Source organism: Acipenser ruthenus, chromosome 38 (genome assembly GCF_902713425.1).
Source record: "Acipenser ruthenus chromosome 38, fAciRut3.2 maternal haplotype, whole genome shotgun sequence".
NCBI lineage: Eukaryota > Metazoa > Chordata > Actinopteri > Acipenseriformes > Acipenseridae > Acipenser > Acipenser ruthenus.
Window position 1 is genome coordinate 786,808 of NC_081226.1, and position 13,902 is coordinate 800,709.

Below are 13,902 nucleotides of genomic sequence, written 5' to 3' on the forward strand. Positions count from 1 at the left end.
GGGTAATTGTATGTAAAAATAATGTGATATCTTGTAACAATTGTAACCCTGGATAAGGGCGTCTGCTAAGAAATAAATAATAAGCAGAAGGGGCAGGCTACATTGGACGCATCAGAACAAGATCTGATTATTACAAAGCACCACAGATTTTATTGATAGTATTTGTCCAATAATCTTCAAGCAGCAATTCCGTGAATAAAGGAACAAACGAATATTATTTTATGCCTATTTGACTGTTTCTTATATTTCATAGATTTGAAGCAAACAGGAAGCAAAAGCACATGATTTGCAGAACCACAACCACCCAGAGAGCGAACGTGTTTTTAGTTTCGATTCAATGCAAGTTTCGTGATCTCTCTCTCTTATTTATTTCTTAGCAGACGCCCTTATCCAGGGTGACTTACAATTGTTACAAGATATCACATTATTTTTTATTTTTTTTTACACATTGTTTTTATTTATTTATTTATTTATTTTTTTACATACAATTACCCATGTATACAGTTGGGTTTTTTACTGGAGCAATCTAGGTAAAGTACCTTGCTCAAGGGTACAGCAGCAGTGTCCCCCACCTGAGATTGAACCCAAGACCCTCCGGTCAAGAGTCCAGAGCCCTAACCACTACTCCACACTGCTGCCTTTCATCTGTGATCGGTTGTTATTGTTATATATTGTTTTTCTCTCTCTCTCCTCTTTTTTTTGTTTATTAGTTTCTCTTGAGATAGGCTTGTTTTTCACCTGGTATCGATTTGTTATTTTTATATATGCACAATAATCTTTGAATAACGGTGAATTATGTCCTGTTTTTGTATATAAAATAAAACTGGAGAATTGAATACGTTCTGTCAACCTCACGTAACTCTACGGCGCTCTTATGACACACCTTCCTTTACCTGGAGCAGTAAAAGCGAGAAAAGAGACGCTAAGACATCGAGTCCGGTCTGTGTCTTTGGTCATTTGTTGAAATACTTTCAAAGCCCACGAGTAGCGATTTATCTAAATGACATAAACGAATGCAACAATAGTTCCAGTATTAAATGTGTTTAATTGTAAGGATGGTAAATTCAGAAGACAAAACGACCCCGTGTGAATAACTAGACTATTCATAAATGACTACTAGTACTAGGCTATATATGTTAGGTTTACAAATCAGCTGAGATTTTTACCTTAAAACGATCTTTTCCTCTTGGAACTGGACTGTTCAACCGACATGACAAACAGATCTCCGTTTTCACTGAAGTACAAGATAAATCGCATAGCAAAGTGTATTTTGCGGATGCGAAAGTCAATTTCAATAAGATTTATAAGCACTACTTCTCAATAACTAACTTCGCCCGCCCCTTCCCGTCTCACACCTGCTCCAAACAAACGCACCGAGATAGCGACACATGATCAGAACAGGAATACCTGCATTGTGAGCCCTCCTCCCTGCTGGGATCCACGGAAACCTCTGCTATGTTGACAAATCCCACAATCTTACAATCTCCTGTCATTAAAAAGTGTGACTCCCTCTCTCTCTCTTCTCCTTTTTTAGTTTCTCTTGATACAGGCTTGTTTTTCATCTGTGATCGGTTGTTATTGTTATATATTGTTTTAATAACAGTGAATTATTATTTATTTTTTTGTTGTATTTGATGCATTTATGGTTTTTGTAAATGTATATACAAAATAGATTCATGATTTTGCTATATTCTGTTTTTCTGAAAACTGGAGAATTAAACTGAGATCATTATTTTCTTTCATTTTTATTTTTTCAGTCGTCTGCGTACCCCCCACGACCCTTAGAAGTACTCCAAGTTATAAAAATACCCCCCAACCCAAAAAAAAAAAAAACTAGGCTATTGAAATGGAAATTAAGACAGTATTCATGACACAATGCTGTACCCAACCAATACACACACAAACGACGACTTACACAAGACATGGGAGGTTAAAACATTTTAATATTCAAATATTAGCCAATCAATCCAAAATAGATCAAATTATACAGCCAATCAATCCGAATTAGTGGACAAAAAGAGCCAATTGGACCAAATTATCTCTATATAAAATAAAAAAAAAAAAATTCATATCAAAGCTGCCGATAGGCCCCTCTGTGAAGTGACGATGTGTTCTACGAATGGCTTGTTTGATAAGTAGCGTTTCTACTTCTTGTCTGAGAGCCAAGACCTGGAGTGGGTCGTTCACGGATGTGACCGTGATCCCTCGAAAGGGAGGAGGTTCTGCACGGAACTGCAGCACGTCACCGCTGTGTACGGTGGTGAGCACCCAGGAATATGAGGTGCAGTTGTGCCAGTATTGCAGCTGGTGTTTTGCGAACGGGTGGGTCTGAGGCTGCAAGCCTTCAGGGCCCCTGCTGGGGCTGCGGAGGCTGGGGCGGAGCCTGTCTTGGAGGCTGCCTGGGACGGTCCCGTTGGAACTGTCTCCCTGAGCGCTGGGGTCCCCAGTCCTTGCTAACGGCTCTGTGTATTAGCTGCCGCGGAGACGTGAAGGCGATGCCTCGCCCCGTGGCGCAGTGGGGATTGGAACTGTCCGGGTTACCGTGGTAACTGCCGGACGCCATCACTTCCCCCTCTCTCGTGCCGGAGCACGGGAGGGGAGCATCACAGCCACCTGTCGAGACACCTCTCGCTCCCTATGAGAGCGTTGCAATATTTCTTCTACCGCTGGTCCAAAAGCATGGCCTGGGAAGATAGGCGCGTCCAATAGGGTGGACTTGTCTGCATCTGGGACCCTCGCCTGAGAAAGCCACAGCTGTCTGCGTGCCACCACCAAACCTGCCAGGCTTCTGCCAGGGCTTGCCCTTGGAAGCCGGAGATCTGTAGCAGAGTACCCGAGACCAAGCGTAGCTCTGAAGCCAGTGGTTCGGGAAGGGTTACAGATTGCAGCATGCCATCCAGGTAGGCTGTCAAGAGCCCTCCTGTGTTGGCACTTGTGCTTCAGCTGAGTACGCCTTTTTGAGGTGGCTTTCTGTGATCCTGCATTGGCTGTTAGGCCATACAGGATCCTTGGACAGGCCTCCTACCAGGGCGGCTCGCACCAAGGCTGCTATGGTGGAGTTCACCGACAGGAACTGTGCCTCATCGCTTCTGCACCTTCCAAGGAGGCCAGTGAGGCCACTCTGTTGCACACTGGGTGCCGAGGCCGGGTTTTGCCAGGAGGAGTTGACTTCCTCTAGAAAATCCGGGAAGTTGGAGGCTTGCTCCATGAGCGCACGAACTGAGCTTGAGAGAGGGGTCGCGTCAGTCTCTGAGGCGACCCGTCTGCAGTCACACAACTGGAAGCAGTGCGTTGCTTGCAACGGTGTGGAGCATAGCCTACAGACAGTTGCAGTGCAGTCACACAACTGGTGCAGCGTGAAGTTTACAGTGGAGTGAAGCAATCCTGAGGTGCTGTCTGGAACTCATGCAGTACACAACAGGTGCAGCGCGTAGCTTGCAGCTGGGTGGCACAGCCTACAGACCTGGAGAAAGAGGGAGAAGAAAGAAAGAAAAAAAAGAAAAAAAACCTCTTTTTTTAAAACTGCAAGGCAGTAACACGCACAGACACTCGACAGCAAGCTGGAGTGTAAGGGGGGGGGGGGGGGGCAGTATTTTCTGTTTTGAACTACTTACAGTAATTTCAACAGTAATCTACAACCTGCAGGGGCAGGCTAGGCATTGCACAGCGAGGGTGCGTGCCGAGGTAGCCCAGAGTCCTCGACTCCACAGCGGGCGCAGCAGAGCTGAGTCTCGCTGGAGGAAAGCGTCTTTCTCTCTGTGGATTTTCCAAAAAAGCTGCTCGAGGCAGATGAAAGACAGAAACACAGGCAGCAAGCTGCAAGGTTAGAAAAGACAGGCGACGTAGGCTGTAGAAATATACATATATATATATATATATATATATATATATATATATATATATATATATATATATATATATATATATTAAACGGAGCACCGTTGCGCAGCGTTTTGCTCAGGCTTCAGCTGCCAAGTTCTGGTTCAGTGGAAATGGCAAGCCAGCTTCCAGCAATAAATTGCAAGGGAACTACAGAAAACTCGGAGAGAAGGGCTCTTTTTAAGAGACAATCAACATCTGGAAGAGGTTAGTTTATACCCACCTTACCTACCTGGTTGAGAGAGGCAAAAGAGACCTATCGGCAGCTTTGATATGAAATGCTCAGTGAATACCTGACCTGTGCAGGTGTATCCCAAATGTATTGGTTGGTGGTTGTCTACGAATTGAAAGGGATCTCATTCTTTTATAGCCAATAGAACCAAATTGGAAGATAAAAAAGCCAAATCAAACCAAATTATGCAAAGAACAGCCGAATTAGAGGACAAAATGCCAATTTAACCAAATCATAAAGTCAAATTAAATGTATAGGGCAAGGGAGGCCAAACTTCCTGACCCTACGAGCTGCACAACATTTCCATCATATGGTTGAGAGCGGCAAGACACATACTGTAAAACATGAAATGCTTTCAAAACATTGTCAAGACATCTGGTGACTAGAGAAAGTCAAAACGTAGTATATATCTCATTCCGAGAAGTTCGGGCAGGGGTAGGGTGCTCTGCCGGTACACAGCGCTGCGGAGTGCACACCACACACGACTATTAGGAGGAAAAACTACATTACTAATATTGACAGCCGCGTGACCTGACAAGACTGAAAAAACAGAGGGGGGGGGGGGGGGGGTTACGTATTAACAAATACAAACACAATTAAAAAGAAGGTAGAACTTATTTTTACACGCGATTACCTAGACCGGTTAAATGATTTGATTATTTGTGTAACAGGCCTATTCAATTTCATAGTGCATTTAATTGTAGTCTAAAAAACAACCCCCATACATAAGGAGTAGAGTAACCCACCTTGTAGCGCGGACCGTTGCTTGTTCTTTAATTACCAAGGTGTGGGAGCGTGAAAAAGAAACACGAAGCGGCGCAAGCAAAAACACTCACCTGATAAAGCAAAGCGTATGGCAACTTTACCTAATCTAACATCATTCTTTGCACCACAGCAAGCGGCAGGCGATAAGAAGATGCTAGCTGTAGTACATCGTCGGCTGCAGCTAAAGATGTTACTGGACCACGAGCTGAAACACCTGCAGATGACGTGGAAACCTAGGAAGGCCCTGTCTCTCGCATCATGCAGCGGCTAGCACCGCAAATAGCAGCATGTTATCTAATGACCCAGCGCTTTGGCCAGATCTTCCGAATTTAACTAAAAATTACAGATTTTTTTTTTTTTTTTAACTGGACGTCGTTTTTTACTGATTTATACCCAATTTTTCTCTATTATTCACTATACTGCGTTATAGGGATGGGTCGGTATACCGGCTTTTCGGTTTACCGCGGTTTAGGTACATTATGGTATTAATACCGTTCCTTTCATTTATTCTGCACCGCAATTATCGTAATTCCTTTATACACCGGTTAACGCAGTTTTTCAACTGCAAACACGCTTCTTCTAAATCAAGCGATGGTACTTGCAGCCTTAGCAAAGTGTCTGAGGAAGATCTTTTTGTGAACGGATACTGTATTTTGATAATGTTTTTGAAACTGTCAACGACACAGAATACACGTTTCAATCGCTCTGTTCTGTTCCCCAGAGCCGGCTGCTCTTGGCTGGTGTCTTTCTGACGCCACACGCAGCTTTTAGAGAAAGGCCTTCTCCAAACCTTGCAGCGCAGCACACATTTTAAACGTGCTATATTCTGTCTGGATTATCAACAGTCAGTTTAATGTAATTGATTAACATTAACTTTATTGTAAAATTATACACCACTTATCACGGATTTAATACATTATGTTAGTTTAAATAATTGATTGATTTAATATAACGTTGACAAGGCTGTTCACGGCTTCATTGTATAATGATAAAACGTCGTTCGCCTCCGCTAACAAGGTGGCAGCAGTAGTTTTAGTGGTTATTTGCATTACGATGAACAGGTCCCTCATGATCTCTGCATCGTCCCTTTGGTTCACAGCCGCAGCCAGCTTCCCGCAGCAACCTTTCAAAGCTGCGCTGGGCTATGCAGAATCCGCACAGATTTCTGTGGGTGTTGAGCGACGTCTACAGCGCATCTCCGCGGTTCTGTGCAGCGCAGTTAAACCTAGCAGAGTCCCACGACTGCAGCAGGATAGCCTGCTTATTATCAACGTAGCTTTGTTTAAACAAGTTCTAACAGTATTCCAATTTTCTTAGGTAAGGGAAGAAATCTTTTTTTTTTTTTTACAAACTCCACGTGTAATAATCATCAAAGCTTACTTGTGCAGTCGACATCTAGCTATAAATCCAATAACATGCTTTAGTATTAAAATAAATTCTTTTTTGCTATACGTATTTTATTTATCCGGTTGAAACAATAAACAACTAATCTCTGCTCTTAAATAATAACCTGTGGTACATGTTTGTGTTTTAAGCAATAAGAGCGATCATTTCCAATTATCGGTCTTATTGCTTAGTATTATTTATTTATTTATTTATTTAATGTATGTATTTATGTTATTGTATACGTTAAAATGATTTAACAGACTACAGCACCACGTCATTTTGAGCAAATAATAGATCTTAATACTGTTGTAGTATAACATTGAGAGTGTACAACTTTAGTGTGTGTGTGGTTTTTTTTTTAAATTCTGATTGTCTTTATAAAAAAAGAAACGTACTAGTTATTTGGCATAGTAAAATAATATAAAATGTTTAAATCTGGAGCCGTGGAAACCGGTACTGTCCTGGTGGCAGTCCACATCGGAGGAGCTTGTCAGTGGTTAGACCTGCCCCACGCAGGAGCGCGGGGGAGGGAGTACCGCGGCCACTGGGCGGGACCGAGTGCGTCATCCCAGGAAGGGGCCTATCGGCAGCTCTTATATAAAGATCCCAATAGGCAGGCATATTATTAGGCTTCCAAGCCAAAGGCTGGGAAGCCTATTATTATTATTATTATTATTATTATTATTGTTATTATTATTATTATTATTATTATTTTTTTTTTTCCGCACAAACATCGCAGAGTTATGAAAACGCTTACCTAAGTAGATGCCTATGGCTGGACAACCAGACTGGCGTCCCCGAATGAAAAAGTCACATGGTTCGACCGCCATATTGGATCTCGTGGAAAATTTGGGAATTATTCAAAACTCTTGTCGTTGAAAACAACTTAAAGTGGAACTGTGATGGCAGCAGATAGTGCAGCAATGGTCGAGGTCGATTGAACAATCACTTTGCCCGCTACGCTGGATTGGCGCCAAATATGTATTATTATTATTATTATTATTATTATTATTTTCTTAGCAGACTATTTTATCCCATAGCAATGTTGGTGGTCGTCTTCGAATTGTGGTATACTTAGAAAGTAGGGCAAGCAGCGATTTTGGAATACTGTTTAGTAAATTGCAAAATGCTGTATTACAGTGCAGTGCTCGTTTGCAATCATGTTCACAGATTGTCTTTGTACAGTATAAGTGCAGTACCATGCTTTGGTGTTTTAGACACACTGATGTACCCGACATGAATCATTTATAATGCCCTGATGCTAATGAAGCAACTGCAATGTATGAGAACAACTCCATGAGATGTGATACTTTTACAAGTCTGATGGACCCCTGGAACCCGTTAAATCAGACAGGGCATGTTCTGTTGGCTCTGTTGGTGTGCTGGCATTACAGTGGCGCTTGAAAAGCAGGCAGATTGCAATGATCACTGTTGCTACCCCTACCACTGTCAAGACAACCCACAAAACAATGCGATGCCTGTCCGGATAACCTGTGGATTAGAAAAAAACAAAATGAGGATCAACATCAGGAATGCTTCTTCAACCCAACGCTTCTGTACAGGGATTGAGAAAAGCAGGAAGTTGAGACACAGATCATGGTGGAGATCCAGAGTACTGTGGAGTAACTGGCGGAAGTGCCCGATTATGATGAGATTTTTTGGGGGAATGAAACTGTGGTGCTCGGCACTTACTGCACAAAACCAGGTGAGAGGACTGAATCCGAGACCCCAAACTTCTCGGTCCGAGATCAGCGGCAGGGATCCCGAGATGGTTTTGTTTTCTCTCCTTCTTTAAGCGATTTGACTATAAAGAGATGCTGGGGGACAGGTGGGGTTAAGTGCCCTGTAATTACTATAATCCAGTCCCCCTTCTGTTGTGTGGGATAGCTTCATTTTAAAAAGCCCACAAGCGAAAAACAGACATCAAAAACTTTTACAGCAAGTCACGTCTCCATTACAAATGGAGTTAGTGGCTCAGGTTTGAAGTGATGAGCCAGTCATGTCATATTCTTACTCTTCTTTGTTAAGGTGATCGTCTTCTTGAGGGTTTGGTTCAGTCGGCTGTGGGTAAGAACACAGGTATAATTAGCATCCCTGGACACTAGAATGTGACTTGTGATTTCCACCAGCCCATCCCTGGCCAGGGATTGGCTAGTCCTGCTGCTCTCTGTGATGTCACATCCTGTCTCATTCAGCCACTGCACTGAAGCGCTGGGGTATCCTGTGGAGATGCAGCTCAGGAGAGCCTTGTCTGGACTGTCCGGACTGTCAGTAACGACCAGCTGAGGCTCGCTGAATTCAGCTGGGAACAGAAATGACAACAGCATTTTAAAATCATGTTTTCCAAATCAACGGAAATGAGCCAGTGGCTAAATCGATTACTGTACACAGTGGAGTGCGTCCGACATCATGTTTACATGGAACCAGTGTTGTAATTGTAAGCTGTCCCTGACAAATACATAGAAATAAATACAATTAAATAAATAAATAAATAAATAACCTCAGCACTCCAAAGTGACTTTGCTGTAAATGTCACAGCCTCTATTTTACAAAACAGTGTCAGGGCAGTGTGCTTGTGAATAGAGAACTGGAGTGTTGCAGCTCTGTCAGTAAGACGACACTGACCTGCCACTATGAGGCGCACGTTTCCCTTGGTGTTCTCCACTTGGTTGGTGACAGCGCAGGTGTACCAGCCCTCATCCTCTCCCCGCACCTGCTTCAGTCTGAGGGAGGCGTTGCCCACACTGAGCTGCTCTGGGAACAGCTGGGTCCGTTTCCTGTAGGTTTCATTCTGCAGAGCCAGCTGGTCCTGACCGTAATAGTAACTGTGGACGACATCATCGGCAGGAGGGCGTTGCCAGGTAACCACCACTCTGGTGAGATCAGCCCCCGCTTTATAGGAGAAAGAGCAGTCGAGAGTGACATCACTGCCGGGAGGTGACGTCACTGGAGACCAGGGCACTGTAACTGCAACACAGACTGGAACAAAAAACAGCAGCAGCCATTGATGTAAATGTGTACCTGAACAGGTCCTGTAAATGCCAGTGTGAAAAACCTTTAGAAAAAAAAAATATATATCAAATCACAACAGAAGTTCACGGTGTAGGTTGAAACTCGCTGGCTCCGTTTGTTTTAACCCGACTCTTATCCTGAACGCTGTTTCCATCATAAAATGAAACACTTTTCTGCTGTACATCTGGACAGAGTAAAATAAAGCATGTAAAGTTAGAGCTCATTTTAATGTGATTTTGTAAATGTATGTTCTGTATTCAGTTATACTTTCATGAATCCGGTTGCACTTTATGAAAATGAGTAACACGGGAGTGTGCAACAGGACATCATACAAACAACGGGTGGCAAAGAAAGACAAATGCAATATGGTAGCTTTATCCATGTACTCGTAGCACTCGGTTTTCTGTAGGGCCAAGCAGGTGTCTATTCAGGTAATCGTCGCCCTGAATATCAAAGCTTTTGTTTCAGGGCTTTAACTTACTAATGCATTGTAGAGTTTTAACATTACTTCCCTTGATTTAAATTCAACACTTCTCACAATATATCCGAGCATCTTGTTGGCCTTTTTTATAGCTTCCCCACATTGTCTAGATGAAGACATTTCTGAGTCAACATAAACTCCTAGGTCTTTTTCATAGGATTCCATCTTCAATTTCAGTATCTCCCAGATGATATTTATAATGCACATTTTTATTGCCTGCATGCAATACTTTACACTTTTCTCTATTAAATGTCATTTGCCATGTGTCTGCCCAGTTCTGAATGCTGTCTAGATCATTTTGAATGACCTTTGTTGCAGCAACAGTGTTTGCCACTCCTCCTATTTTTGTGTCGTCTGCAAATGTAACAAGTTTGCTTACTATATCAGAATCTAAGTCATTAATGCAGATTAGGAAGAGCAGAGGACCTAATACTGATCCCTGTGGTTCTCCACTGGTTACTTCGCTCCATTTTGAGGTTTCTCCTCTAATCAGTAGTTGTACTTTAACAGTGTTATTTGTAAATTTGCATGTCCTTTGTGTCTCCTCACTCTATGTGTTTTCCTCATGCTGTGTGTGTGGTCCCCCCCCCCTGTCCTGAGAGTCAGGACCCAGAGTGGGCTACCCCCTTTCCCGTGTCTGCGTCTCCCTCCTCTGCCGAGTTCAGTGCTCGCAGCGCGGCTGTTTCAGTTCATCGAAGAGCATTGAAACTGCTAACTTGTGCAGAGCGTCTCTTAATTTTAAGACCTGTAGTCTGATAAAATATCAAACTCTCATTTTTATGGTATTGTAAAATGTATAGTAAACAAATTACTGTCATTTGTACAGTGTGACTGTGTGACCGTGTGCATTGACTTACGGTTACTTTCTGTAAATCAGTTTATACAGTGTGATCGTCTATTTGCTGTAAATCCGTTTGTGCGATCACACCAGTTATTTTTAAGTTATGTGCTGCCAGTCATTTGACCGTTAAATTTACTTAAAATATATATATATATATATATATATATATATATATATATATATATATATATATATATATATTATGATTTCCATTACATGAGAGTAGATGTTCAAACTCTCATGCTGATTTGAACTCGGCTCTCGCCAAGATAAGCACCAACTAAGACGTAGCTTTACAGTAAACTAATGTGATCCATATGTGTCTCCATCCATTTACGTTTCCTTCCATCTGATGATGTAGATATCCTTCTATCTGGTGTTAATGGCTGAAGTGTAATGCTGGCTCCAGGGATCAGCTTATTTTGCCTCCCTGGCGCATCAGCACACACAATGGCTGCGATGCTGGCTCCGGGGATCAACCACAGTGCGGTCTCCCCAGCGCATCAGCAGGACAACCGTCTGGATTGAGCGAAGTAGGGTACATCTCTGGGGTCTTCACGTGGGCACCTTCCATCCTCAGTGTATATATATTTTTTCAACATCTATGTATGTATGTATTTCTATGTATTCATTTATGAATGTACTTATTTTTCTTTTTGGTATAAAAAATCCTGCATAACCCAAACTATAATTTAATACAATATATATTAAAAGGAGTTCTCCTAACTGTACTTTTTTTCTGAGTCCTGATGTACTTGCATTATTATTTGGTTCTATTAAATGTATCTTCAATATATAGGTTTCTCATTTAAATACTAACAATAGTTGTTGAAGCCACTTTTACGTAAATTGCACCCATTCCAGCCGTCGCAAAACAGCAGAGAAGATGGAAACAACATTGGGGATAAGAGCCGGGTTAGACAGCGAGTGTCGGACTGCCGGAAGACACTGTCTCACAATCATTTTTCACTTTAATCTGTACTCTATAGTTCTGGGGCAAACGTGTCAGAAATTAAAATACAATGTAACTGTATTTGTTTCAGTAACTTACTATGCAGGTAAAGTTGTAGGAATAGCAGCCTTTTCATAGCCTGGAGACAGGAATTTTCAGCACACCTGCAATTTAATAATTGTGTTTAGTGAAACATGCAGGATGTCCTTCCTCTGCTAGGGGTGATATACGTGTTTAAAATATTTTTTAATATACACAAATTATACATGTTAAATCTAGTTAAGAGATTTAAGATTTACTTAAATATTTAAGTTCACAAAATCAAGATTTATTTGCGAACGCTAAATCTTGATTCTCAAAATAAAGATTTAACAATATATATATATTATATAATATTTTTAAAATAAAGATTTAACATTTAAATGTTGAAAAGTTGCTAAATAGGTTTATAAATTATATCTGAATGTACACATTAAAAAATATTTATTTATTTTCACAACATTTATAAATCTGGGGAAAAAATACGAGATTTAAGTTAAATCTTAAAATAACACACACTGTATATATAATGAGGACCATCTGCCGCACAAAACTAATATCACGTTAAAAATAAATTACAACGATGTCGTTCGTTAGTACAAATTTCATATAGAAATTGGCATGACAATAAAAATAATTGTGTTGCCAAAGCACATGCATGGCACAACCGACTAAAATATATAGACAAAGAAAACACACACATATTTATATATATATAGTAAACAGTACCCCCCTCTCTCTCAAACTTAAAATATGCACCAGATGCACGATCCTTACTTCCTGAGTACTCTTCTGTTATAAACCGCACAAGCAGCCGCCTCCACAACCTCTTCTCTGATGATGTAGTGTATGAATGGATGTCTGCAGGTCCCTGTGCTACATTTGAATTCGCCGCTTTGGATCTTGCAGCCAATAGAAAAAGCCGACGTGAGCGGTCATGACAGGTGCGTTCGTGGGCACGCCTCCCGGAAAAACTAATACATATTAATTCTGAATTATCAAGTTACAGCTCGTGTTCTGATTGGAGCGGGTGTTACAAGCACAGAAACACGCTAACGACTGTAAATCGCCCTGGATAAGGGCGTCTGCTAAGAAATAAATAATAATAATAATAATAATAATAATAATAATAATAATAATAATGATAAGCTATCCGGTCAACCTGTATTTGTAAGAAAGGATACCGGCTACATGTTCTCTAGCAAACTCGTGTAATGTAGGTATTTGTAATGAATGGTTTCTTTATTTTCTTTAGCGGAACACAGCGGAGTTTATCCAACACAAAAGCATAGGTCCACAGTGTAACCCTCTCCCCCTTATTACATCCGGTTTGTCTATGGCAAACACAATAGTTCAAAATAAAACTTTAAAATGTGCAGTCCTCCAAATCGGAACTGAAGCGGAAATATTTCAGACTGACACATACTCCAAACTCCAAAGACAGTACTTCAGCCGCAGCTAAAAATAGCAACCCAGTGCTGTGACACCGAGAATAAAAACGAGATGTCAGCTTAGCGCACCACTCACGCAACCCGACGCCGGAATGTCTTTTCTTAGCGTTGGAAAGCAAGGTGGTGCTCTAAAAATACAAATCCTGAGGATGTACAGAAACGGGGAAATAAACACGAGGGGTATTACATAGACGAGCGGTGCAGCTCAACCGAGACCTGTAAGGCGAGTTGGGTGCAAGGCAAGCTTAGCTCCTGGAACCAGGTTTCAAGCCGCGGTTCTGAAAAAAAGTGGCTTCATGTTCTTAATTGTCGTTTCTTTTTTCGTGTTGTAATTGGATGGGTTAGTCTTGAATTCTCCTCCTGCAGGGTCCGTCGGGAAGGAGGAGTGGCGGATCCGGGGCTGTGCTTCTGGGACCCCGTGTGTGTGAGCGCAGAGGATCCCGTGCTGAAGGACAGGGTCGGAGGAGGGAAGCAGTGCTGTACCGGGAGCCTCTGTAACAGCCACTCACACCAGAGACGCAGCCTCCTCTCCTTCGTGTTTCACAAACTCCGCACCCTGTTCTCAAAGACGAAAAACTTTTTTCGGAAAACTTTCTGAAAGACTTCTAAATTAAAGTAATACTCAAAAGAAACGCATTACAATAATTTGTCACCCCCCATGTGATTGTCTTCCTTGCCGACGTGATGTGCTGTTACAGAGAGTAGCTGACAAGATGATTCCATCAGTCTTAGCTGCATGGGTCTCAGATACGCAGTTTAGAAAGAAGTACATAGCAGATACGTATTGTCGTTTTAAACATGAGCTCTGGTATTGCATTTAAACATGAGCTCTGGTATTGCATTTAAAAATGAGCTCTGGTATTG

General features: G+C 41.8%; 2 protein-coding genes across 4 annotated transcripts in view; both read right to left on the bottom strand.

Moving 5' to 3' along the window:
- The window catches only part of LOC117964801 (CD276 antigen-like), a 41,767-nt gene extending 40,097 nt beyond the window's left edge, over nucleotides 1-1,670 (bottom strand). The window contains exon 1 of one of the 3 annotated variants that reach the window (XM_059009411.1): nucleotides 1,167-1,355. The gene's annotated coding sequence lies outside the window, so the exon portion shown is untranslated. Of the gene's footprint in view, nucleotides 1-1,166; nucleotides 1,366-1,407 lie in introns of those variants that run through there. The other 2 variants (XM_059009410.1, XM_059009409.1) reach the window with 2 other exon arrangements.
- Nucleotides 1,671-3,904: 2,234 nt separating this feature from the next.
- On the bottom strand, nucleotides 3,905-13,206 carry LOC117964936 (CD276 antigen-like). Its single transcript, XM_059009412.1, has 5 exons — nucleotides 12,365-13,206; nucleotides 11,648-11,712; nucleotides 8,888-9,241; nucleotides 8,277-8,564; nucleotides 3,905-7,753 (listed from the first exon to the last, which is right to left on the bottom strand). Exons 2-5 carry the CDS (start codon nucleotides 11,682-11,684, stop codon nucleotides 7,575-7,577), a joined length of 858 nt encoding a protein of 285 aa, XP_058865395.1. The 5' UTR covers nucleotides 11,685-11,712; nucleotides 12,365-13,206; the 3' UTR covers nucleotides 3,905-7,574.
- Between the last annotated feature and the right edge of the window lie 696 nt (nucleotides 13,207-13,902).

Excerpts from the sequence above, each read along its gene's own strand:
- LOC117964936 (XM_059009412.1), bottom strand. The coding sequence starts at position 11,684 with ATGAAAAGGCTGCTATTCCTACAACTTTACCTGCATA. Across the intron at positions 8,565-8,887 it reads CGTGCGCCTCATAGTGGCAG|CTGAATTCAGCGAGCCTCAG; the intron begins GTCAGTGTCGTC and ends TTCTGTTCCCAG. Across the intron at positions 7,754-8,276 it reads GATCACCTTAACAAAGAAGA|GTTATCCGGACAGGCATCGC; the intron begins GTAAGAATATGA and ends TCTAATCCACAG.